The sequence below is a fragment of the Oculina patagonica genome, chromosome 8 (assembly GCF_052425735.1).
Source record: "Oculina patagonica isolate OP01 chromosome 8, crgOcupat, whole genome shotgun sequence".
In the NCBI taxonomy this organism is placed as follows: Eukaryota; Metazoa; Cnidaria; class Anthozoa; order Scleractinia; family Oculinidae; genus Oculina; species Oculina patagonica.
In genome coordinates this window covers 28,306,875-28,334,318 of record NC_135765.1, presented here as the reverse complement: position 1 = coordinate 28,334,318, position 27,444 = coordinate 28,306,875, and the positions used below count along the sequence as shown (strand labels likewise).

The window sequence follows — 27,444 nt, the reverse complement described above, 5'->3', positions numbered from 1 at the left end:
TTTTAAAAAAGAGTATAAGAGATTCATGAAAAAACGCATAAAAATAAAAACATACACTATATATATAGATAAATGACCAACATGAAAATAAACATGGAAAATTTAAAGAAAATATGTTTCAAAGCAGATACATTCAAAAATATGTCTGATGACGCAATAAACACACTGAAGTATATCGTAACATTAAAAGAATTATCAAAACTCGGAGATTTGGTATATGAAAATCTAGACACTTTAGTATATTTAGAAAAAAAACTAAAACAAGATGGACATTGCAAGCCATTAACAAAATTATTAAATGAAGAAAATGAAACAAGTAAATACCTATGTAACATTTACAATGATTTAAACAGTGTATTATCCGACCTTGAAAAAGAAAAAATGAATTCAAAAATAACAAAAATCATAATCGTTTTAGAAGATAATTCACAACAGATATTCAGTACAAGAGATTTACCATGATAATAACAACAGCATAAAAACTCGGCTTGTTTAAAAGCACTGTATCCAAAATTTTGAAAAAGAGTATAAGAAGTTTTTTTTTTTATTTTGAACCTAGGGTTGAGTTAGGGTTGGTTTTTCAGGCTTGGTTTTCAGTTTTGATTCCATTTTGGTTTTCAGTTTGGCTTCGAGGTTTGGTTTCATTTTTGATTCTATTTTTGATTTCATTTTTGATTTCATTTTTGATTCCATGTTTGATTCTATTTTTTGATTCTATTTTTGATTCTATTTTTGAATCCAGTGCTGTGAGTAGTATAGGAGTTGGGGATGTAAGAGATAATAAAAATTTTTATGATCTCGTACCCCCAACTCCTATACTACTGTGGATACGCAGTGGATACAGAGTGGATACGCAGTGGATACAGACTGGATACGCAGTGGATACAGAGTGGATACGCAGTGGATACAGAGTGGATACCTAGTGGGTAGAGAGTGGATACGCAGTGGATACAGAGCGGATACGCAGTGGATAGAGAGTGGATACGCAGTGGATACATAGTGGATACGCAGTGCATACAGAGTGGATACGCAGTGGATACAGAGTAGATACGCAGTGGATACAAAGTGGATACACAGTGGATACAGAGTGGATACGCAGTGGATACAGAGTGGATAAGCAGTGGATACAGAGTAGACAAGCAGTGGATACAGAGTGGATACGCAGTGGGTAGAGAGTGGATACGCAGTGGATACAGAGTGGATACGCAGTGTGTAGAGGGTGGATAACCAGTGGATACAGAGTGGCTACGCAGTGGGTAGTGAGTGGATACGCAGTTGATACAGAGTGGATACGTAGTGGATACGCAGTGGATACAGAGTGGATACGCAGTGCATACAGAGTGGATACGCAGTGGATACAGAGTGGATACGCAGTGGATACAGAGTGGATACGCAGTGGATACAGAGTGGATACGCAGTTCATACAGAGTGGATACGCAGTGGATAGGCAGTGGATACAGACTGGATACGCTGTGGATACAAAGTGGATACGCAGTGGATAGAGTGGAGACGCAGTTGCTCGTGTAAGTATATATCTGAGTGGATACGTGGTTACGCAGGGGCTTATGTAAGTATATTTCTGGTGGATACGTGGATACACCGTGGCTATGTCAGTATATAACTTAGTGGATACGCGGATACACAGTGGCTCGTGTAAGTATATTTCTGAGTGGATATGCGGATACGCAGTGGCTCATGTAAGGATATTTCTGAGCGGATACAACGGAAAACATACTTAAATCTTCAAGATTCTAATAACTTTATTACAATTTACTATCAATGACTGAAGACATAATTTGCTTTGTACATTACGTGGAATTTTTTAATTTATATTGTAAAGTACGAAAGATTAAGTCCAATTTAAAAATACACCTTAAATAACCCATATTTTAAGTATACCATAAATTCGTAAAACAAACGAGTAGCACAAGTAAATAGAAGTCCCTATTCCCGATTTCAATTCTTCCCTCGCTTGAGGGACGTTTGGGACTGGACTCGAAAATACCAAACTGATGACGTAGCTGCGCGTAGATCCGTGCTGTTTCTGATTGGTTTTCTCGCCCTTGAATTTTCGCGCGTAATTCAAAAAGCAACCAATCAGAGTATCCACACGGATGTCTGAAGATCTGCGTCATCAATATAGCATTTCAACCTCGTCCCCAGGTCCTCTCTCGATTTTAAGGAAGAAGGGAGGCGCTAAGGGCAAGTTAAAACATTCATTTACACGTCTTATCAAAAGATTGAAGTGTTGTTTAAAATTAATTTTTTTAAATTATGCAACATAATATAATGACTGGATTATTTCAAGAAACAAAACAATTATTACAATAATAATTTAAGTTATCTTAATTTACTCTTTCCAATTACGACAAGCATTTAAATACAACGAAAACAATAAAACCTGAAGGGTGATACAAAGGCAAGAAAGGTTATTTTCTTTGCAGTTGTTAAATCCTTTCACTCCAAGTGTGTGACAATTCAATATGATAGTTTGCATGCAGTACTTTTATGTAGTACTGTTTATTATGCAGTACAATGTAGTGCTAACTTTTCAGTCTATGAATAAAACCCTAGTGTGTGACCATTGAAATGAAAGCTATCGAGCAGTACCTTCATGTGGTACTGTTTATTATGCTGTACAAGGTGGTTCTAACTTTAAAGTCCGTGAATGAAATCCTAGTGTGTGACTATTTAAATAAAAGCTGCTATGCCGTTCTTGTCTGTGGTACTCTTTGTATTTCAAATTTTTGCAACCTTTAAGTTAGAATTTACATTGATATTTTTTGCACTCAAAGTGAAAGGATTTAGTAGGGCAACGCTTTTTCTTACAGAGATGCCCTGCATTACGATCCGTGGTAACTCAATTATCCCCCTGCAAAATATCTAAGTTATAAATTTAAACAGGAACTCTAATAAATACCCAAGAAAACGTACGTAACCAGTTTCTACATGAAATTGTAACAACCGTTGAATAACATTTCAAAAATAATGTATATATGATATATGTGTTTTCTGTTTTCTTTTTAATTTAAAGTAAGGATTCATTGAATTCATGTAAAATGATGCTAATTTAGAATGTCTCTCGTTGAACTGAATGATTGCATCGCATTAAAAAAATGCAAAAAAATCATGCTTTTTATCATGAGAATTGCTTCTTTAAATTACTTTTGAAAATATTAAGACCAAAAGGCCTGCAATATTAATTTCTGTCCATCTTTTTGTAAACTCAATCCGGATTTCTGTTACGGAACGAAGATGTTTATGGTATATGGAAAGCGTGTGCATTGAAAACACATGCAATAAGTGTCATCACGTGTTAGGTGCGTGGTTTAAACACGTGCAGCCGTGCAGATCGTGCTCAGTTCCTCCACCAAAGTCTCGAGACGGAACGCCACTCGGATATCCGGGACATTGGTCTTGTGTACATCATTTCCAGCGGATCCTTCTTTCTTGTAATCGTCACCAATCCAATGACGTTTCACCTGTCAAAATGTGACATGTGTTACACAAGCTTTCGATTCCTTACTTAACCAGTATTTTAAGAAAACGTGTTGGATACTTTTCTATAAACAATTCTGAATCTGAAAAACAGTGGTTCAAACTAAGCAAAGTAATGACTAACAGATTCTACGTTACATTCACTAGGTATTTCCGCCTTAACATTAATTTCCTGCAAACGATATTATCCTTACCATTACAGTACACGAAAAACGAATTAAATATTTGTCAGAAAAGAATATGTTTCCCAGAGTAATTGTTTAAAAAATTTAGGAAAGCTATAGAGCACTACAGTTAAAGCCCTATTTCGCGGGCACCCCCTATTAGTCTTGAAACTACTGTTAGTATGATACTGTAAATAAACCCCTATAAACTGGCCACCTACATTAAGCAGCCGTCTGATAAAATCTTTCAAACACAAGTTTGTTGTCCTCTACATGTGATTCCATGATTCCCTTCCCAACTATTTTGTATTGAAATAACGTGACCTTTCCAAAATGCCTTACACTAATTTCTGACAAGCTCTTATTAAGCAGCCAACCTCTACTAAGCGGCAACTTGCCATTTCCCCTGAGTGGCCGCTTAATAGGGATTCTGCTGTATTACCTTATCCTCAAAGCCACTCATAAGGACACTGTGTCTGGCCAGCTCTGACATGTCACATGGGCTTAGCTTCCACACCTGTGCTGCAATACTGTACTCCTCCATCAAAGGCTCCTATTTATGTAAGAGTGATCAAGATCTTTTACTCTCAAAATATCAATACACTGTCAAGCAGAGAGGTGAAGAAAGTAAAGAAAACCATAAACTAACGGGATATTGTCATGACATATCAACAAACTCCCATGACTCATTTAAAAAAATATTTGATGTCTTGCATTTCATTTCATTTTAAATTGCTTTAAAATGAATTTGTGGGAGGCGCAGGGCCTAATGGTTAGTGTGTCGGACTCCAGATCAAGCGGTCCGGGTTTCGAGCCCTGGCTGGGGTCATTGTGTTGTGTTCTTGGGCAAGGCACTGGCAAGGAGGCAGACCAGTTGGTTATTTACAAGCGTGGCCGAGGAGTTGAACTCGGGACTACCGAGAACCAATCCAGCTAGTGGTCAGAAGGGGACTTGAACCCGCGACCTCTGGATTACAAGTCCGGCGCTCTAACCACACGGCCATGCTGCCAAGTGGTTAATTTAAATTGATTTAAAATTAAATTTAAATTAACTTAATATTAAATTAAATTAAATTAAATAAAAATTAAATTTAAAATAAAATTAAAAGTCAATTCAATTAAAAATAAAATAAAATTAAAAATTAAATTAAAATTGATTTAAATTTAAAATTAAATCAAATTAAAATAAATTAAAAATTAAAATTTAAAATAAATTTAAAATTAAATTAAAAATTAAATTAAAAATTAAATTAAAATTAAATTAAAATCAAATTAAAATTAAATTGAAATCAAATTAAAATTAAATTAAATAAAAAATAAATTTAAAATTAAATTAAAATTAAATTAGAATTAAATTAAATAAAAAATAAATTTAAAATTAAATTAAAAATTAAATTAAAATTAAATTTAAATTAAAATTAAATTAAAATCAAATTAAAATAAATTTAAAATTAAAATTAAATTAAATAAAAAATAAAATTAAAATTAACTTAAAAATTAAATTAAAATTAAATTTAAAATTAAATTAAAATCAAATTAAAATTAATTTAAAATTAAATTAAAGTTAAATTAAAAATTAAAATAAAATTAAAATAAAATTAAATAAAAATTAACATTAAATTTAAAATAAAGTTAAAATTAAATTAAAAATAAAATTAAAATTAAAATTAAATTTAAAATAAAATTAAAATTAAATTAAAAATTAAATTAAAATTAAAATAAATTAAAAATTAAAATAAAAATTAAAATTAAATTAAAGTTAACTTTACAAAATTAAATTAAAATCAATTAAAAATAAATTAAAATCAAATAAAAATTAAATTAAAATTAAATTTTACATTAAAATTAAATTAAAATTAATTACATTTTAAATTAAAATAAATTTAATTAAAATTGAAGTATAAAATTAAATTCAAATTGATTGAATTTTAAATTAAAAAAAATATTAAAAAGTACATTAAAATTAAATCAAAATTTAATTAAAATTAGATTTTTTAAAAAATTAAATTTCAAAATGATAGTTACTTAAGAAATGTATTAGCATTGGCTCTGCATTGGCTCAAATTATTCTTTAGATTTGTCTCATTTCTTTTTTAATTTCAATTTTTTTTATCCAACACAATGATACAGATGTTATCAGCAACACTCATTTCTCTACAGCAACCTTCAAACAAAATTACATAGGTTTTTTCCCTGACTACTCCTTGAATTATGTGTGAAAAATTATTTTATGCTCACAATGCTCTAAAACAAAACCTTGCCTTGGTAAAATGAAACATAAGTGGGTCATCAGTCGACAAAGACACCACCAATCCACGGGCCAGGAAATCTGGCAGAGGGTTCCTCTGGTAGTTAAGGAAAAGCGAGTTGTTGCTAAGTGGTGACATGGCGAGGCCGATTTGGGCCAAGTAGTAGAGGTACTGCAAAGCTGGCACCTGTCAATCAAAGAGCTAATTGTTACGATAAATACATTGACATGAAACAACCTTGATATCTACCTTGTTACAAGAATAGGCATTCACTGCATTTGCTTTTGGTACAAATGTAACTAACCAACCTTTCTAAGAAGAAGACCATGGTTAATGTTCTCGGCCAACATAAAGGCTGACACCAAATGATGGGCAGGACCTGCCTCGCCACAGTGAGGTCGCAGTACAAATGTGTTAAAACCACGCTCTCTGTGGAAGACAAAGATATTAGATTATATATTACATAAAAACACCATCTTGCTATCCAAACCACACCTCACTGCATTGCATTATGTTTTGGGGAAGGAATATTATAAAGAGTACTTTATCTCCATATTTTTCTCAACTTCTTATTTATCGACACAATCAATGCCACTTGTGGGGGCAGGGGAGGGGGGGACAGGGAAGTCAACTTCCTGCTTCCTGCCCTCCCTGGTGGTAATAAAAAATATAAAATTGATTAAATTGTCTAAGTCGGCAGCTAGGAGGAAATGTCCTTTCTGCTAGTTGCGGACACCTACATTACTGCATTATGGTGCTTTTTATATTGCATTTTCATACTGAAACATACTGTATATGACACCACAGCAATCCCACTTTCAATCTCTCTTCTCATGCATCCAACACATTTTCCGCCCCTTTTATCCCCAGGTTCCCCCCCCCCTAGCCCCCCCCCGCCCCCCAACCCACTTCCTAAGAAGCAAACATTAACAAACATTATGTTAACTAGCGTAAGATGACATACTTTCTTAAGTGGTTAAGGACCACCATGTTGGAGTACATGTAATAGAGGTAATAGGAGTAAGGTGGATTGTCCTCAGTGTTCCAGTCCACAGGCAAGGGACTCTTGGTTGTAAACAAGTGGTTCTCAGCTTTACTCTCATCATCCACACTGTCAAGGCCTGCAACCTGTTGACATGGTAACATAAACAGGTTAAAATCCCCCTAACAAGTTAGGTGAAGTCTGGGTTGAGCCAAGTAGCTCATCAGGCTTCTCCCAGTTTCTGTAGGATTAAGTGTCAAAGAGTGTTTCTACTCCTTATGGATAGGATGCTAGTCCGTCCCAGGATTACCCCAGCATTAAATTGCCGATACTCATTTTAATTTCATTTTAATTTTAATCAGAGGCACTATGAGAGTAAAGTGTCTAGCCTAAGGACACAGAATGCAGTGACCCCGGTTGTGGGGAGGAGTGAAACACAATCGCCTTTAGAAATGAGGCTACCAAAGCCAGGGCTCGAGTCTGGACTGCACTAACTATTAGACCACCATGCCTCCCTCCCTTATCTATGTACTGTACAATAAACAGATTACTGCCAGTTAAATGTGTCTTTCCAGGCATGCTATTCAAACAGAAGGAAACAAATATTTTAAATCAACATAACAAGGCAAAAAACCCCAACTAGCAGGTGACAGACCGCTTGGCTATTTACAAAGCATGACCGAGAAGTTAAACTTGGGATGTTCACTAACAAATTCAAGCTAGTGGCAAGGAAGAGGGCTTGAACCTCTAATCTCTCTGGTTTACAATACCAGTGCCCTAAACCATTCAGCGGTGTAGCCTCCTTATTACGGAGGCAGAAGACAAGTAAATCAGGAATTAACTGTAACATTTACTGGTTATCACTATGCCTTGAATGTACATGTATCTAGCCTCCTACAAATATTCTTTTAGCTTGTCACTCCTCCCAGAAAGATTGCATGACAACCACAAAGAATAAGAGGCATATATGTTGTATCTCACCTGTGTAAGAAACTTGTGAAGATCAGGGTGAGACTGAGGGTTGACTGTTGCTTCAAATAACGGAACAAAAATGTTCTCCAGCATCTCTTGGAAATTCTTTACAAGGTTCTTTGTTCGATAGACATCACTAGCAAGTTGAACACACATAACGTACATTAGTTCAAGCAATACCTCACTATTGGTTAATTTGCAGTCCTAACTAAACTGATGAGCAATACTTTCATAGTGAGTGTCAAGGGACTCATCACTGTATGAGTTAGAGAGTCAAGCAAGCCATTTCGGTTGGTCTTAATAGTTAGCTAAGGTAGCTTGCAGTAAGCCTTTAAATTGGGATTAGGGATTTCTGGCTTGCATGGCTTGCAAGTCATGCGAGTCATTACAGAACTAACCTTTAATAACACATTGGTTAACCTACATAGCCCGCCAGTTAGACTAAAAACCACTCTGGTTAGCCTACAGTTAGTTATGGTAGCTTGGGGTAAGCCTTTTATTTTAATTTAGCATGCCTTGTTGGCTCACATATTGTAAACACTCTTGTGTCAAGTGGTACTGTTTATTATGCTTCACAATGAGGTTAGATGCAATTTTTAAGAGTGTGGAAGAAACGCTAGTGTGTGACCATTCAAATGAAAGCTATTCAGTAGCACTTTTATTTGGTACGGTTTATTACGCAATACAAAATTCTATTAAACTTCCCAGTCTGTAGCTTAACTCTAGAACACCTTTAGATAGACACCCAAACACCCTAACTTGCGAGCAACATAATTAAGATGGTGATAGAAATTGTGTCCTAACGTTAATACTTCTATCTAAAAGTCTATCACTGAGCAGAAGATTGAAAGTTTTGCAGTTTGTGACATACTTTTAGAAATGAATATGAAAATAGTCTGTTCATTGTAAGTGTGAGTAGTTTACTTACTAAAGTCGAGGAATCTGAATCAGCCACCGCACGTTATCAGAGTACATATTATTCTCCACTGCCCAAGAAGCCAACTTATCCCACTCTTTCTTAGATCGTCCATATATGGATAATCTGTACTCGGCATTCTGATACTTGCTTTCTTCCAAGTCTGACATAACTTCTTTCATTAGCTCTGCAAAGTATCGGCCATTGATGTGATTGTCTGTCTTGAGAAAGATTTCCCTCAACTTGCTGTCACCTAAAGGCCAAAAAAACCCCAAAGTTCAGTTCCACAGAAACGTAACCACATTTCCGACACCTGACCGTCACAGTACATTTTGTAAATCAAAAGAACTCTCACCTATGGGATTGTATTTAGTGTTGAACTTGTCAAACCGATGAAAAGTGTTCCTATCCTGAAAAAAATAAAAAAAAAACTATAAATGAATAAAATTATTTAATTTATAGTTCATATCTTTAGCAAGATAAGCTCGATTGCTATTCAAGACAGGGCTACATTAAGCCTGGAATGTTTTTTAGCCCAAGTTGTTTTGAGAGGCTATAAGCCCATTCTGGCTTTGGTTCAAATTATTGGGGGATTGAGAAATCAAGACTGCATTAATTCAAGTGGCCCATACTGCCGAAGCTTATTGCAGTTTCTGTAGCATAAAGCGTTTAAGAATAATAATATTCTTCACCACCTGGATGGGATGCTAACTAGTCCATTGCAGGGTTACCTCCCAGCATAATTTTGCCGGTACCCATTTATAAACCTGGGTGGAGAGAGGCACTGTGAGAGTGAAGTGTCTTGCCAAAGAACACAACGCAGCGCCCCGGCCAGGGCTTGAACCCGGACCACTCGATCAAGAGTCCAGCATGCTAACCATTAGGCCATTGTGCCTCCCACAAGAAATTAAGGGTAAGAGAAATGGTAATGGTAAAGTATGTGTCCGAGCCATGAGGCTCATACAGCCGGAGCTTATCCCGGTTTCCGTAGCATTAAGCGACTAGGAGTATTGCTACTCCCCCCTGGATGGGATGCTAGTCCATCGCAGGGTTACCCCCCAGCAGTAAATTTGCCGGTACCCATTTATACACCTGGGTGGAGAGAGGCACTGTGAGAGTAAAGTGTCTTGCCCGAGAACACAATACAACAACCCCAGCCAGGGCTTGAACCTGGATCACTCGATCAAGAGTCCAGCATGCTAACCATTAGGCCACTGTGCATCCCACGAGAAATTAAGGGTAAGAGAAATGGTTAAGGTAAAGTCTGTGTCCGAGCCATGAGGCTCATACAGCCGGAGCTTATTCGAGTTTCCGTAGCATTAAGCGACTAGGAGTATTGCTACTCCCCCCTGGATGGGATGCTAGTCCATTGCAGGGTTACCCCCCAGCAGTAAATTCGTTGGTACCCATTTATACACCTGGGTGGAGAGAGGCACTGTGAGAGTAAAGTGTCTTGCCCAAGAACACAACGCAGGGCCCCGGCCAGGCCTCGAACCCGGGCCGTTCAACTCGGAGTAGAGCACGCTAACCATTAGGCCACCGCGCCTCCCAAGAGAAATAGGGATTGCTTTTTTATTTTTACTGTACAGGAATGAGGAAGCCTACAAAACAACAACAGAACTTACAGCATGTACATCAAGTCTGTCAACACTCAGATCATATGGAGTCAAATTCAACATAGCAAAGACCTGAAAGATGAACTCAAAGAATTAACACTTGACCTTGTTCATTAAGTAATTCACTTATCATGTCCTTGAAATATGAGTCTGGGTGAATTTTTGGTAAGTAAAGTAAAGCTGGTCTCACAGAATTTTGCAATTTGAGTTGCAGAATCTTGTAAGCCAAGCGAAAGTTTAATCTGAATGAACTGTCATAAAACAACAATAGCAACATCAGAAGCAAAGATTACTAAATAAAAGTAGCTGACAACTTTTGTGTTGAAGGATTGTTCAACAAAAAGTTGCATTTTCTTGTAGCGTGACATGCGATATATGATATATGATACTTCTCACAAGTGACATGCAAGGTCAAGCACTGCCTCATAATAATTCTTGTTTGAACAGACCAACCATACAGGCTCATCAATTGTATTAGAAAATTTAGAGATGTGATCATGTCTGTCCAGTGAATTCAATGGAACTCATCAAATACATAATTTGTCTTTTTTGTTTATACTTTGTATCAGTCCTTTCTAACTTTCTAGAGGTATTTTGCTTCATGTTTTTTGTGCCTTGATTTATGTTCACTTAATAACATTAATTTTATTCCTGTAACAAGTTCCCAGTCCCATTTGGTTCCAATGATTGGTTTATTGATCGCAATAGAATTTGGTACAGATCCTGCTGACTGCCTCATGCTAAAGGCAATAGACTGCCATCATTGCCTAATAAATACTTCATTTGCATTTACCTCACGTAAAGTGACTTCCTTTCCGTCATGGATCATGACAATATCATCGGCATTATACTTAAACTTCCTTTTTATGAAACGCAACAAGTGTTTCTGATTCATGCCAGAAGCTGCGTGAATGTGAGTGTCCACCTTAAAGAAAATACATCATCCTTCAAACTTCAATAATAACCTCTGCTAACTAACCTCTTAAACTCAAATTGATTTTAAAGAAAAGGTTTAATATGTTGTTTGGGATAATTCTTGATGTAATATATCAAACACGAGACAGCGTTTTTCATCACATTTCCAAACACCGAGAAGAGAGTTGAAAATACGACGCGCAGCCGAGTATTTTTGACGATCTTCAAGGTGTTTTGAAATGCGATGAAACACTGTCGAGTGGTTGATATATCTTCTCAATCGAAACTAAAACTACAACGAAAACAGAAAAATAAAATCGTCAAAGTCTATGCTAATTAAGATCAGATTTCTAAACTCCGTCACGGTTCTGATTTCCTTTGTTTTAACTAGATGAATTATTAATGAGTTTGAGAAATACTTTTACCCTCCTTATGGCAACCTTGTTAATGTACACGGTTCATTTTAATTATGATCATTTTGTTGCCCAGAACACAATTTGTTAGACCAACTCATGGACAAAAGGGTAAGCCTGCATCGGGCCAAAGAGGCCCAGCCAGAGCTTATCCCAGTTTTCATAACATTACATACATACAAATTTTATTAACCCATCCCTGATGAGGCTTTTCAGAGTTAATATTGTAAATATACTATGAATATAATAAAAATCAAAACTAATTAACATAAGAATTCCGTTAAAAGTAGACGCTTCAAGCATTGTTTAAATTCTCTCTGGGATTGGCAAAGTTTAAGTTCGGGTGTCAGAGAGTTCCAAAGGCTAACAACCTGATAGTCAAGGGTTTTCTGTCCACTAGCAGATCTGAATAGTGGGATATCAAGAGCTTGTGCGTTTCTAGTAGAGCGCTTTGACACATCGGAGCGTTAAATGAACTGCTCAGTCAAGTAACCTGGAGCACTCCCTGTCATGCACTTAAAGCACGTGACTGCTTGACGATAGTAAAGTTGGTCTCTGACTGGAAGCCATTGTAAACGCTTCAGTATCGGTGTAATATGATCGAATTTTCTGGCTCCGCTTACCTAATGATGCGACACGCAAAGTTCTGAACCGCTTGGAGTTTATCAAGATTACGTTCAGTTGTGTTGCTCCATACATTAGAACAATAAAAAAGTTTGCTAAAAACTAAGGAATTAAGTAACAAGAAGTATTTCCAACAGCCCCTTTCCCTTCCTGAATGGGATGCTACAATCTTGGACAAAACTACTTGACACATACGCATTTTTCACAAATGACTCGACTTGCAAGGGGGTTAAAATATCTTATCCCCCTTCCCCCCTACTCAATGTTGTTTCTTGAGGATTGCGGCTCGACAGGCTTTGTTTTAAAAACACTAAAGCATTAACAACATTGAAATGGGGGGGGGGAGGGGAGTTGAAAAACTGAACTCTGTTGGCTAAATAAGTGGAAATTTGCTAAGTGCTTCAACAGTTTTGTCCAAGATTGTAGTCCATTGCAGGGTTCCCCCCCCCCCCCCCAGCATTATTTTGCAAGTACCCATTTATACACCTCGGTGGAGAGAGGTACTAAGAGAGTAATTAAAAGTGCGTTTTCAAGAACACAATACAATAACCCTGGTCAGGGATCAAACTCAGACAACTTGGAGCCAAGCACGCTAACCATTAGGCCACTGCACCTCTCGCATCTCATTAATATCCCAGCCTTTAACTCTTTCGGTGCTGACTTTTCTTTTGACCTTACTCCCCCGCAGTGCGGCATTTTTTTCACAGTGCGTTGAATCACCCAGTCACGCATCATATTCAACAATATCTTTCGTTCTATTCAAGCAATTTAATTAAGATTTTCAGGAGTTGTGCCTAACATAATTCTACATCGTAAAAAGTAACCTTTTCATAAATTCATTGCATCGTGGTCCTTTCAGCAATTTCATTCACCATGTGACAGCTTCCTTCCCAAGCGTGAATGTCGAAATCATTGTTTTGCAATAGCCACATCTCAAATATTCAATCTGTTCATTGAAATCGCTTGATTCGTAGACCACAACAGACTGTTATAAAAAAAAAATTATTATCGGCGAAAGTCGGCTAGAATCTTCTTCGAAGCACTCCTCGTTTAAAAATTTCTCATTCGACGCCATGTTTAAATGTCCTTTAGCTGTAAACAGCAACATTGTAACAGGAATTTGTCGATAATACTCCTTTTTTTTTTTTTTTGTTTCGTCTTCTTTTTTTAATAATTAATATTGTAAAGTCTACTGAATTCTCTTCAATAAAAAAAAAAAAAAAAAAAAAAAAAAAATGATCAAAGATTGTGCTCGTCACGCTTTCCAGTTCTCCTAGAGGGTATCTGAAGTAGTTATTGATCATAGCATCCCTATTGATGGCAGTTTCGAAAGGAAATCTGGGATTGTTTATTATGTCGAGAAAACTCAACATCCGCACTCAGAGTCACGAAATGAGATGTCGAGTTTTCTCGACAACCACACCGAAAGAGTTAAAGGAGCTACATACTGTATGTCATGGATGACGTATCAAGTATCAGTCTCAATCTTCCCAAATCATAACTGTCCTTATTCTCTATTGGCTTATTACTATCTCTTAAGTTTTTTTGTTATTTTGAGGTTCCCTCCTATCTTCCCTTGCTAAAGAGACATCTAGCTTCTTACACAGACATCCTTTGGGCTTGTCACATGAGAAAAAATTGCGTGACAAGCCCAAAGACTATAGGAGGCTAAGAGACATCTCATTGGTTGTTGCTTGCATGTGTAAATCAGACACACATCGTGGATCTCAGCAGAGCTATGTCATCGATATGGGAGTTTTTGTGACAAATTTCAGCTGTTTCTTGAGAAGGGGAAGAATTGAGCATTTTTTGCAACATTACAACAAAGAAAAATGTCTTTTTGTAAAGGAACAATATCTGAAACATGTTAGATTTTCTCAAACCTTTCTGACATTGTAGAAGTCCCTGTGGGCAACATCCTTCATGGCTGCCAGCTCTCTGCTCTCATTTAACAAGGAATGAAGACTATAACGGTAATCTAAGTACTTCAGACGCCGGTGGGCAAATGACTTTCTGAGATCATGATAAAAACAAAAAATCAAGTCAAAATATGACACAATACCGCTAGCCAAATCAGTGCCTTGGAGATAACCAGGGATGTTGCTAAGTGCCGGCTGCCAGCTAATTTCACCGGCTGAAAAAGAACTTAAATCTGGCAAAATTTCACTCAAACACAAAGACTTGGGTAAATGTTTAAAGCTACAAAGACCAGAAAAGCCAACTGGGCTTGTTGATGAGCCGGCTTAGTGTTTTCTTAGCAACATCCCTGGATAACTTTGGCAAAGAGATATCAATAAAGATGTTACTGAAAAATTCTGATAATATAAGCCACCACAAAAAATAACTAAGTAGTTAATAAGTCTAGGAAGCCAAATTAAATAGAATTAAAATAACATAGTAGCCAAAATACATTCCACCCAGACATGTAAAGTCATGGCCATGTGCTAGTTAAAGAATAATAAAGTTTCAGTAGTTTGTATAGTGTGATCGTCCGGGTGAGAGTAGTTCTGAGAAGAACTGTTGTTGGTGACTGACGTTTCGACAACCTGAGCGGAAGTCATCTTCAGAGTCAAGTGAAAAGTTGTTGTCAGTTGATGATGTTATATGTCTGGTCCATTGAAGCTGATTGGTCATTTTAGCCGTGATGTTATTGGCTGTAAGACTTGTGTAAAGTTTGTCATCAGTAATTGGTCAGTTTCGATCCGTCTATTGTTAGTTTCAATAAATTATAAAACTCCCAGATGTATGGTTTCTTTATATTTTAGGTTGTTACGGGGTTGTGGTACGTTCAAATACTTAGCGCTCTTTACATTGTCAGAACTGGACAGCCAGGCCGGTATATACAAGAACAGAATTCTGTTGTTAGTCAGATTTGTCCTGTCAAATCAGTCAATGCATAAATTCATACATTGTTATGGCTGATTTGTGGAAAAATCTTGAGAAAGAGGCCCATTTTACATTCAAAACTACCTGCCCAGCCAGCCAGTTCTGATAAATGGAAAGCACTTTTAGTACATCTGGTTAACAGTTTGCAGCCAGATTAACTGAGTTCCACTGGAACTAACTACTCACATAGGTCCATGGGTTGACAGAGCCAGAAGAATATTTTGATCTTCAAAAAATTCCTGCAGATTTGGGACAGGGTGTATCACTGGTTTGGCACTCTCGCTAACAGTAGCGTCAGCGCTCACGTTCCGTTTGCAAGCTGTGATCTGAATGACGCCATCAATCATTTCAAACAGGTATCCACAGTCGCCAGGGATGTCGATCTCATATGGTGACTGGACTGAGAATGGCTGAAGGCAGGTATCATCTAATAATGGGAAGATGGTAACATTAGTAAGTGAGAAGAAGACAGTCTGTTTGTCAAGCAGTAAAACAACAACGAAAAATATGATGTCAATGAACAAAGTTATAAGTTTCCAAAGAAACTGTTGTGTCGTGCCAGTGGGGAAGCAAAACAGTTACTAACAGTTGATTGTCAACTAGAAATTGATAAAGGTAATTTGATCACCATAGCTAACCCTGCAAGTTCATTTTTTTTGAGTGGCCATTTGGCCACCGACTGATCAAGTTTGGTCACCAAAGAAAAATCTTAGTTGCTAAATTAAGATCACGCTTTCAATCCTTCTTCTCAATTCTGGTCACCAGTCTGGCAACTTTGTTTCCCAATTTAGTCGTCAGCTCCAAAATTTTAGTCCCCATGGCAACTAAAATGGTCTAAACTTGGAGGGTTGGTAGCAAATTTTGAATAGCTGACAGTTTGCGTACACAAGTGCACTACTCTCACCCTCCCACCAGGTGTATAAATGAGTCAGTCACTCTCCGGCACCTCTATAGACAGACACCTCCATGCGGACACCTGGTGATGGTCCCTGCCGTTTTTCAGTCATTTTACTGTAAGAAACTCTCTGTAGACAGACACCTCTCTAAGATGGACAACGGACACTTTGAAACCGCAATGGACAGGCACTAAAAGTTATTTTTTCTTGAATAATACTTCAAAACTTGTTATCGACATAAAGCATAGCAGGTCAGCTCCTTTAGAATACCTAATTTACCAAAAACAATCCGCTAAAACGCATTTCTTCTCTTCTTAAACTTGTAGATTTAGTTTTCTACTTACAGTATCACTGTTTGTTATTAATAAACAAGTCGAATCTCTGAAATTATTTTTGTTCCACTTTATAGGTTTTGCTAACGTAAGCGACTAAAACAGACCAGGTTACCTCGACTCCGTTTAGCTTTATCGTCTCAAAATTTCTTGTGTCAGGTTACCTCGACTCTCTATAAGGCGGACACCTCTATAAGACGGACAGTTCGGGCCGGTCCCGACGGTGTCCGTCTTAGAGAGAGTTGACTGTAATGGCAAATTTAATGCTGGGCAGTAACCCTGCGATGGACACCAGGATAAGCCCAGGCCTGATGAGCCACAAGGCTTGAATGAAGACTGACTTTCAGAGAAGCAAAAAGTACTTTACTGCCATAAACTTACCTAGATCTTCGTCACTAGAATGGTGCTTCAAATGAAAATAATGATTTTCTACATCAAAATCTGTATGAACAGTCTTTAGTTTACGAGCAGTTGTCGGACAAAAACTTTGCATACTCAGTGCCATGTACTTTGATCTGATAAACAAGGCCTCAACTATAAGCTTCGCTGCCTGTTGCAGTTCATCGATAGACACCTAAAACACAAGAAAAATTCCGACATGTCAATGATAGAGCAAAAGCATTGGCCACGTACTGCACCTCTACTACAATTCAAACTGTGACTTTAAGGTCTACCCTTGCGCTGCAAAAGAAAGGTCGAGATAGCATAACACGAACTGCATTAAGATGGACACTGGATAGTGGAAGAAGGAAAAAAGGACATCCACGGGAGACTTAGAGGAGGACGATCGAGGCAAAAATGAAAACAGCAGGGAAGACGTGGAAAGAACTTGAGAAGGCAGCCATGGAAAGGGAGCAATGGAAATCTCTGGTCTCAGCCTTATGTGCCTCCTAGGCGCGAAGAGGATTATGTATGTATGTTGCGCTGCAATGCAGGCATATTAATATTAAAGCGAGCAAATGCATTTTGATTAGGCAAGCACCATACTAGATTCCTACGCAGGAGAAAATTGGGGAGAGCAGAAAACCCGTCCCAGGAAGTAGGCATGAGGCTAAACGGACATTACCCCCTCCCCTCTCGCCCTTTTCCTGGCTTCTAAACTTCTCTTTGCCCTCATCCGATAATGGCGGTGAATCTACTCAATCACGAGCTAATACTCTCGGGCTGATGAAAATGTCTGCACTGCAGGCTACCTTTGCGCTAAATGTGTTGGTTAAGAGGGAGTGGGGATGGGGTGTGGTTGACACCCAGTTCTCTAAGCCCTTATTGCTGGCTTTCAACTGACATCACAGCCGCCATGCTGGGGGACAAGAACAAAGTGTTCCCTCCACTGGGAATTTAACTTTTTTATCATGCAGATTTTGCGAAAATTTATGTTTTTGTTTTAACCTCCAACATGGCCGCTTTGTCATGTGAATACAAGCCAGCAATTTGACATCAAAACTATGTATTCAGACCTGATTAATGAATTCTGACCCTGCAAGGTTATGCAAAGGGAATATAGGTCAGGTTTTCTACCACATATCATTAATAATATATTAACCCTAGAAACACAAGCTAATGTTAATTTTAGCAAGTTAACTAAGTTTATTTGTCAGTAAATAAAGAAACGAAATAAACATACCCCGCTTATATCTCCACCGGAAATGGACAGTTTTTGATAAAAAGGCAACCGTTCACCGCCCTGTATCAGGGGGTCCTCCATTTCTTTTTTCATGACTTCTTCTATTTCGGTGAAATCATCTGGAGTCAAGCTTTCTATCATTTTCGAATGTTGTCTTTGTAGATCGATTTCTTCATTCTTCAGCTCAATCTGTTCTATTGGATGACGAGGGATTTCAAAGGGATGACACCACAAGCCTTCTTTCTTGTGGGAATCCCTTGACACGACCGCTTCGTCGTTGAGAACATCCAATGTCTCTTGCAAAGTCTGGTAAACATCGTGTTTCTTGTGGGCTATGACTTGCCCCACCACAGCTGCAAACTTGGAAGGCTCTGAGAAAAATCGCTGCCGTCTGGCCGAATCTGGTGAGAAAAGGCGCTCGTTTGATTGAGATGTTTCTGGAGTTTCGCTGGATTTAAATGAAAGATCCAAAGACAGATTTGGAGAGCTTCCGACCGGTCTACCACCGTCCGCCATTTTGCGATGATGTAAGCCAAGATTAAACGCAGACTGTGATTGGTCACAAACACTCAACAATTTCTTACGAGTGTTCTTATTGGCTTATTATGCGAGCAGTCAAAAAAAATAACAGCGGGTAAACAGAACATGGCAAACACGGTGAAAGAGGCTTAGCCGAGGCTTATATCAAAACCAAACAGATCGTTTGAAATTATAAAAAAAAATTCCTAGTCACTACTTGAATAAAATAGAATTTTATAAAAAGCAAAAGAGCAGGGCATATCTCGTGCCTGTACCAGTTTCTTTTGTGTTTACGTCTTGCTCGTCACAAAACAACAAATCTTCCTTTTCAATAGACCTCCCCTGGGAATTTTCCATATGAAAAATATTAATTTTTGCGATAAAAGTAATGCCGCGGTAATTTGAAATGATAAGTAAAGTGACCTTTTCGAAGCGTCTACGATATCAGAATTCGACAAATTCTACGAGGCTCGATATTTCACGCCATAGTTCGTAGTTGAAATTATAAAGATCAAACAAATCGTCGACTGAATTGACTGAAAGAACCGATGTGTTGCAATAGATTTCTTTTACCTCACTTTTAGCTCATTTGCAAATTTAAAAACAGATGATTAAATTTTTTTAACAGAGAGGTAAATGATTGAGCTTTGAAGGTAAAAGGCGATCAGAAATGCCTCTATGACCGCAAACGTTCTACATGTATTAAACCCTGATCATAAAGTAATTTCGTAATAATTTTGTAAACTTACAAGTACTGGGTCAGCAAATATAAATAAAACCTTCTCTTTGCATTTCGTAATTCTTACTGGCTACGAAAAAGCGAAATAACCTAGTTAAGTGACCCTTAAGATTTTTTAACAATTTTCCGGAATAATTTTCTTCATCGCGGCTACGGCGACCTTCCGAGAGTGCCGCAGCGTTTCGCTTCAAAAATCACTGGATCGCGATCTATTGATTATTTACCTTCAATATCCTTGCCGTGCTCTCCGTTTTCGTCTTCAAATACAGCCTCATGATTTTCCATTTTTTCAAGCATCGAGCAACTGCAATATTTCCTCAGTCAATCCGCGAGGCAGTCTCAAAATTTCAGCTGTGTCGATCGCCTTCTAAAATATCATATTCTCCGATCGCCCTCGACTGCATGCTTGAAATTTACAATCGCCGGAAGTCACGCTATACGCTACGATACGCCCCGGGACATTTACAGGTATATCGGAAAGTTTTGCTTCGTAAAAATTGTATATAAAAGGACTAGTTTGAGAACAAAACAAAATGAGCTGCTAAATGTTATATATAGATATTTTTAACAACTAAAACTTTGCCTTACGAGAATGCTTATCGATCCAATTGGGCGTCGCTGGGTCATTATGTTGCTAAAAATAGCAGGAAAACAAAAAGAATATTTTAATCTTGGGTTCGGTCCAACTGAATGTAAACAAACTTAATGATCACGCGTTCTTTTTTTCCCAGCGCGGAAATCGACCACAAAAGGGGCACCTGATTGCAGGCAACTTGAACTGAGACATCCAAGCCCTTCTTCATCATATATACAAGAATTATTTAGGATTACTTCAAGGAATGTTGAAAATGTTTACAATGCCCCAGTTACTTATCTCTTGTGGGAGAATACTATCTCGACTCGTAAGAAGTAGGAATATTAATTATCACAGCCTATTGAACTACGTACAAGATACACTGCCAAGGTTGGGAAATAAAATGTCAGGCGTTAATTGGAATTTTCCTTATTTTTATTTAAGGGGGAACTTAACGTAAATTTGAGTGAAATTTACAGTAATTTATAAAAGGAAGAAAATTATTTTTGGAACACCAACAGACAGTTGACCCCCACGCAAGAGCACTCCAGGTTGTCAGGGGATCGTCTAGCGTCCGTCTACTAATTTTAAACTTCAAATTCTGATTTTAACTGACTACATTAAATCTCCAATTTTTCTTGTTTCTCTTAATTTTACAACTCTTTTAAGAAAAACTATCTCCTCCCAAAAATCTCCAAAAATCACCCAAATATTTAAACAACCCCTCTAAACATAGATTTATGGGACGAGCATAGGGTTTTTGCATTGCTTAAAAATGCGAACGAGATATTTCCCAAAAACTCATGAAATGCGGCAGAAAAAGAACCTTTATGTTAAATCCCGCCTTAATATACTATTTGGAAAGCCTTGTGATACAGTAAAAACCCGCGTATAAGAACCTGCTTTTTTAGAGTTTGGCAAAACAGGTTCTTATATTTTGGGGTACTTACTGGCATTTTTTAGCTTCCCTGTGCAATTCTTGATCTCTAAAGACATCCTTTTTGATAAAATACAGTTATTGTATTATAAATAAAATAGTTTAACCCCACATATAAGAACCTTTTGGGGTATTGAGGAAGCAAATTTCTGCCAGGAGGTTCTTAATTTCTAGGTTCTTATACGCGGGTTTTTACTGTATTGTATTTTTAAGCTGCGCAAGAAATTGGCTAAGCATCCCCTTGTTGTTTGGTTTTTGAGCTTTGAAATCATTTTTGTTTCGTTTAATTTTAGAATAGGGGCCTGAAAAGATAATAATAATAATAATAATAATAATAATAATAATAATTTAATTTTAAGATAAAATAAGATAAAATTTAAGATAAAATAGGAACTGGGATTTGGGCAAATTTTCACTGGGAAAATGGGATTTGGGTCGCTGGGACTGGGAATTACAAGCATAATAAAAATAATAGAACTGGAAAACTTCGGGAAAACGATAGGATGGGAAATGGGATTTATATTCCCCCCCCAAAACCCCCCCACCCCCCTACATCGCGGGTCTAAAACAGACGAAAGGATGGTGAGACTCTCCCCACTCCACCCCGTCATTCCTTGCGCTCTGCAAATATGGCGATTGGGGAGACGGTGTTTTGGCTTCAGTCACTCGTTTTGTTTGTGTTTTTGATCAGAAACTGCAGTTTAAATCTAATTGTCAACATCAAAGCAAAGGATGGTGAGATAGTGCAGCAGAATTTTTTCGCTGATCCCGAAAAAGACTACGTTACCATCGATTTCAAGAACAATGAAGGCCGCTTCGTTTCAGTTTTCATCGACTTCCGTTTGGTAAGATTTCCTTTTTGCGAGGGCTGTTTCAACGCCATTGACTATTCGTAACGATCGATGTTGAATTCGTAATGGTGAAGTTGAAGAAAAGTATCATTTTCAGAGCTGCCTTACTCTTATTACATAAAAAGTTTTGCAAATTACGTTTGCAAGCCACTTGCCAGCCTTGGGGATCGTAGGAATTACATTTCCTTCAGCATGAAGCTTATAAAGCTAAGCTTTATCTTTCCTATAAGAATTTTCAGATTATCCTTCAGTCTGCTGTTTTTTTTTTCATACAAGTTGTTTTTCGTAGCATAATGAATAAATGATTGAAAATTAACTCTTTAAACAGTTTTTGGTAGTTAATTTATTGCTGCATCTCAGTGACATTGGATACTTTGCAAACCTTAGAGATTCCCATAGAGATATAAAAAACTTCGTTAATGACAAGTAGCAGCAAGCATTACAGTAATGAGCAAATTGATCTAATTGTTCTTTTAAAACTTCTTTTAATTCCTGTCTTGATGCTTGTATTTTCACTGGGATACAAATTGAAAAGTCTTGTACATGTTTATTATTACTAATTAATAAATTATGAAGACTCTTGGGGACATGCTCCTCCACAAATGTTTTAAAACTTAGCTCTCTAAAACAACAGTTTCTGCAGTCCAAGCTTAACAAATGCTATACTTTACCAATAAAGCATTTTTCGTAAAATGGTCCACCTTTTCTCCTGTTTAGTTGCTGCTTTTCAGCCCCTTTCAAAAATTTGCAGGAAGAGATACTGCTTGCTGTGCATATATTTTAGTACTGGTAACATGGTTGCCAGTTGATTTTAAGTAGGTAATGGCTCTTAAAAATTTTTTAAAGCTTTTATTTTTTCTCTCAGAAACGAAAGATATTCCAGGTTATTGTCCTTGGAGAAATGGACAGAGCAGAGAGTTCATATGAAGCCATGTGTTTTGTAACAGACCTTGGCGAAGAGGAGTTCATATCATCAGACGCCATGTCAAAACTTAGACAGGTCAGTTTCTTAAATATCATCACAAAACATATTATAGCACAACTAAAGTAAAGCACGCGTTCTGATTGGTTAATTTAGCGTCTACTATTTGCCCATGGGTGCACGCTGACGTATGCTTCAACCTGAGCGCGCGTGCTGATCTGTTGTGACATGGCACAAGAAAAAGCCACTACTTCACGAGTTTTTACTTGTTTTCTCGATTTTCCTGTGAATTTGAAAAGCTAAACATAAGAAAAACCATTTCTCCATAATGCTGAAAGACTTTGTGGTATAATGTAACTTTGAAATAATTCAAAACTTTGTTGTTTTTTTTTTTCTTTTAGGTTTTCGTCAGCGCTTACGCGAGCACTTCACGCAATTGTTCAAATAAGCACGTGCACTTTTACCTCAAAGAAACTTTAATAGATCTCCTAAAAGTTGTGCTATAAAACAAATGGTAAACGTCACAGCATGCACTATTGAGTTACAGATGCACTTGGGAGGTTTGCTAAGCACTCAAGAAGCTAGAGTCGCCCTCGGTTATCGCCTCGGGCGACTCTTACGCATCTTTCATGCTTAGCAACCTCCCGCGTGCATCTGTAACTCAATAGTGCACGCTGTGACGTTTACCATTCGTTAATTCTGAAATAAGACCTGTGCTAGAGCCCGGGCCAAACGAGGATGAGAGTTGATGAGAGTTTGAACTCTTGCTCTCGTTTGGCATGGAACTCTCATGCACTCTCATCGATGAACATACCCAAATTTTTCACGAGATTGAATGAGAGTTTGACAGACTCTTGTTCTTGTTTGGCCCAAGTTGATAACAGTCAATGAGAGTTGACGAAAACTCTCCCGAGAGTCAACTCACATCAACTCTCATCCCTGTTTGGTCTGGGCTTTACATCACTTTGCTCAGCCAGTAAGGGCTTGGTGGGGGGGGGGGGGGTAGTATACAGGCAGGGGGAACTCCTCTATGAAAATGATGGGGGTGCTCATCGAAAATTTTGAAAAGAAGCCCTAAAAGGTACCAGAATCTCGATTAGTGGGCATGGCCCAAATTTATTTTCACCCCTAAAAGGTACCAGGAGTTCTTCTGAAGAAACAATTTCTAAAACAAAACTATCAGCCCAGGCTATTAGTATACTTTATATGTATGCTTAATATTTTAGCATCCTTAGTGGTAGCAATTGACAAATTTTATTTCCTATAAGGTACAATGAGCACCCCATCATTTTTATTGGGAGGTCACCCCTGCTTTTATGCAGTAATTCGTGGAGACCCGCACCCCCCCCCCCTCCAAAAAATCCTTTGTACCTTGTTGCCACTGCCCACAACTAGATAAAGTATCAAGCCATAACTATATTTTGTAATTAAACTTGACTAAACAGTTCAGGTACTGGATAATAACTTACTAGTTTTACATTTTTTTACAGAAAAACCCCAGCACAATCCGAGTTCCTGAAGAAGACATTGGAAGCGAATCTCACAACATGGATCATGCAGTTAGTTTGGAGGCAACAAATGCGACAGATGAAAGTATAACTCATTTGTGTAAAGATGCTGGCAGGGTGTTGTTTAAAGGAGACAATCCTAAACTGTTGTTGTCAGGTAGGTGTTAATGTTAACTAGGTAAAGTCAGGGTCCCAATAGGCCTTATGCGTGAAAACGTCATAACCCCAAAATTCACCACCAAGCCTCATTTACGCGAATTATTCTCAACCCTTTCCCACCTGCATGCTTTTTTCACGTGGGTATTCTTTTCATCTTTTCTGCCTTGGGAATTCTTTCATGATAAAATTTACAAGTTTGCGCTTTGAAAGCGAGGCTTGGTGGTGAGACTTGCCATTCTGACGTAAACATGCATAGGAGCTATTGACAGGGGACTAGGGCTCAAGGGCTCTGGGCCCCCTAAAAGTTAGGACTCTAAGCTCTGTGCAAAGCATTCTCAGGGCTCCACATTCTATGGCAAAGGGCTCTAAGTAGCAATATAATGGGGCCCCAGGCTAATCACAGCAAAAGTGGGCACATGGGCCAGAATCCTGATTTTTTTAGATGGAAATCCTAACCCTATTATAAAAGCTAACTACAAGCAACCCAAGCTAAAGTAGGCTAACCGGAACTGCTATTTAGGCTAACCGGAGTGCTAATCAGAGTGCTATTTGGGATAACCCGAGTGCTAGTTAGGCTAACCGCAGTGCTATTTAGTCAGTAGTAGTCTATATTGTACTGTGAATATTGTGTTGCACTGTGAAAATGTGTCTTGTCCAAGAACACAACATAGTGACCCCAGCCAGGGTTAGGTTGCCCTAACACTTCACCAGTATCCACTGATATAAAATTAAAATTAAATGTACTCCAAAGAGTAGAGAAGTACAACTGTACTGTGGGAGAACATAACATAATGACTCTTGTCATAGGAAAGGAATCTTGAAATTAATGTTGATATTAAAACTTATTAATATTGCAATCATTTCTTTTTTCACAGAAAATTCAACACGTGAAGACCCTGACAAGCTTGAGCTGGCATCACAGGATCAGTCGAGCTTTACAAAGTTACTAAAACGTTGCAAGGATACGTCAGAACTCAGTGCAGAGTGCATGTGTAGAGTTGAAGTCTGTATAAGCTGGTATCCCTGCAACTTGAAGTTTTGTCAAGGACAAGACGACAATGGACAACCTACAGAGTATCGCTGTGGAATAAAAACTTGTGGAAAATGTCACAACTTTGATTTTTATGTTGTGGAGAGGAGGCATTGCTTTTGGGATACAAATTCGTAGCCTGATTCTTTAAAATCAACATGATGTGTAAATTATACAGTTAACTATGTTTATATCGACAACAGCCCCAGTTGAGTGGGGGAGGGGGTGCCTTCCACATTAAAGGGACAAGAGATGCCCGTCAGAAAATTTGAATTAAACTGCACAGTATGCTGGCATTTTCTTGCTCTTCTTAATGAGACCTTGATGTCTTAAATGTTGGTGCTTTGTCCTGTACACCTTGAGTCGTATTTTACACCTCTAAGCATCCCTGTCACTTTCATATGAGAGCCTCCCCCCCCCCTACCCCCTAGGCACAACAGGAACCTAACATAGTGTCTCTATACTTTTGTTTACTGCTTAATATGTAAATTGCAACCAAAAAATCACGCCTAGGCTAAATTTTGGCATGACTTATGCCATTACAAGACCCTGGAAAAAATAATTGTGACTCATTAATGTAGGGGCTTTCAGCCTATAGGAACCAAAAACACCATCAGTAACAAGGCGTCTAAGGTATTAAACTTTTCCCTGTACACTGGCCTCAGTTTTATTGTACACTTGTACTTGTCCTACACAAAGGCCGACCTTGAGAATGTAAGAAAATATTTTAATAATTATAGTAACCAAACCATGTTTAATGTTATGTTTCATAAACAAGTTTTGAACCAAGTTATGTTTCATCTGAGAAGAAAATGGTGCCTCCATTTGGACTTCATAGACTAAGTAGGCCACTAGCACTAAACAAATTAAGTATGGCTGCTAGTTAGGTTATGGGGAATTTTGTTGAAAGCATCACTTTGTAATATTTATTCATCTTAAGTTTTATAAAGATTTTATACTGCAATATAAAATTAATATTAATGTAAAAAGATACACAAACATGTATAGTATATATTTGTTTAAAGTAAAAAAAAATAAAGTTGTCTTTTACCTTTGGTCTGTGAATGTCTAACCCAATGAACTTGCTTTGTCCCCAGTGCCCCCTGCCCCTCTTAACCGGTGGGGCCTGGTGTACAAGGAAAACAGGTGGCTCTGGGGACACATGATTTTAACAAAGAAAGTTTGAAATCTAGTCAATCAAATCAACCATTTTAAAACCCCATTGTTATGAGATTGTCTAAAACAGTTGAATTGATTCGCTAGATTTAAATTTCCCATAAAATCTAGCCCATTCTCTTCCCCATAGCCCTTTCGTGTCTCTTAGGCGGCTGAGCCTTGGCACGAGAGAGAAAACGAAGGGCTCTGGGGACAGAGAATTTCCAGTCCTAGATTCTAGGACTTCCGGTCTTCATGTATGCAGTCATGACGTTTCAAAAGAATGTATGAGAGAGTCGTTATGTTTTTGACTTCTGTTTAGGAATTCTTTGTTCCAAACAGCCAATCAAAAAAATTCGAATTCAAAAATTCTTGTGCCAAGCCGGCTAAGAGAAACGAAAGGGCTATGGGGACGATAATGAATCCAGCCAAACAAATCATGTGTCCCCAGACCCTTCTTAACTGAGGCCCTGCTAGCTAATAAGAACAGGTGGCTCTGGAGACAGAGAATAATAATAATAATAATAATAATAATAGTTAATACTTATAGTGTGAAAAAAATAAAACATGTTAATATGATCAAATGCGTATTACATAAACTACCATTCTTACTCACAAGGTCCATGTTTGAACGGTCTGGGTTTGAGCCCTGACTGGGGTGCAAGACACTTCACTTTCATAGTGCCTCTCCAGGGGCGGATCCAGGATTTCAAAAGGGGGGGCTGGATGGCAGACCATTAGGGCCTAACCCTAACCCTTACCCTAAGTGGCGGCAGACGGCGAAACGTGGCGTAACAACAACCAGACATGAGCGAGAGCTAATTTTTCTTTCTTTCTTTATTTTCTATTTCAAATAAAGTGACATTTCGAATTTTTTTTTACTGAAAAATGGGGGGTGGATATCCACCCCCCCCCCCCCCTGTATCCGCCCCTGCTCTCTTCACCCAGGTGTATAAATAGGTA

At 37.8% G+C, this 27,444-nt stretch overlaps 2 protein-coding genes across 3 annotated transcripts; one reads left to right on the top strand and one right to left on the bottom strand.

Moving 5' to 3' along the window:
• Positions 1-1,742: 1,742 nt before the first annotated feature.
• Positions 1,743-19,798, bottom strand: LOC144664510 (AMP deaminase 2-like). Of its 2 annotated transcripts, XM_078525675.1 has the most exons (15): positions 19,570-19,798; positions 18,088-18,488; positions 16,845-17,037; positions 15,422-15,662; positions 14,233-14,362; positions 11,191-11,322; positions 10,407-10,469; positions 9,137-9,191; positions 8,794-9,034; positions 7,875-8,001; positions 6,876-7,039; positions 6,220-6,340; positions 5,924-6,097; positions 4,105-4,215; positions 1,743-3,482 (listed from the first exon to the last, which is right to left on the bottom strand). In XM_078525675.1, the coding sequence occupies exons 1-15, from the start codon at positions 19,640-19,642 to the stop codon at positions 3,330-3,332; spliced, it is 2,379 nt and encodes a 792-aa protein (XP_078381801.1). In that variant the 5' UTR covers positions 19,643-19,798; the 3' UTR covers positions 1,743-3,329. The 2 variants fall into 2 exon arrangements, with proteins under 2 accessions (XP_078381801.1, XP_078381800.1); XM_078525674.1 differs by lacking the exon at positions 19,570-19,798 and having other exon boundaries at positions 18,088-18,603.
• Positions 19,799-21,485: 1,687 nt separating this feature from the next.
• On the top strand, positions 21,486-26,381 carry LOC144662690 (out at first protein-like). Its single transcript, XM_078523549.1, has 4 exons — positions 21,486-21,701; positions 22,573-22,707; positions 24,120-24,294; positions 25,172-26,381. The coding sequence occupies exons 1-4, from the start codon at positions 21,486-21,488 to the stop codon at positions 25,462-25,464; spliced, it is 819 nt and encodes a 272-aa protein (XP_078379675.1). The 3' UTR covers positions 25,465-26,381.
• Positions 26,382-27,444: the final 1,063 nt, after the last annotated feature.

Excerpts from the sequence above, each read along its gene's own strand:
- LOC144662690 (XM_078523549.1), top strand. The coding sequence starts at position 21,486 with ATGGCGATTGGGGAGACGGTGTTTTGGCTTCAGTCACTCGTTTTGTTT. Across the intron at positions 22,708-24,119 it reads CCATGTCAAAACTTAGACAG|AAAAACCCCAGCACAATCCG; the intron begins GTCAGTTTCTTA and ends ATTTTTTTACAG. Across the intron at positions 24,295-25,171 it reads TCCTAAACTGTTGTTGTCAG|AAAATTCAACACGTGAAGAC; the intron begins GTAGGTGTTAAT and ends CTTTTTTCACAG.
- LOC144664510 (XM_078525674.1), bottom strand. The coding sequence starts at position 18,603 with ATGGCGGACGGTGGTAGACCGGTCGGAAGCTCTCCAAATCTGTCTTTG. Across the intron at positions 14,363-15,421 it reads CTGTCAACCCATGGACCTAT|AAAGTCATTTGCCCACCGGC; the intron begins GTGAGTAGTTAG and ends TCATGATCTCAG. Across the intron at positions 10,470-11,190 it reads AGGAAGTCACTTTACGTGAG|GTCTTTGCTATGTTGAATTT; the intron begins GTAAATGCAAAT and ends TTCATCTTTCAG.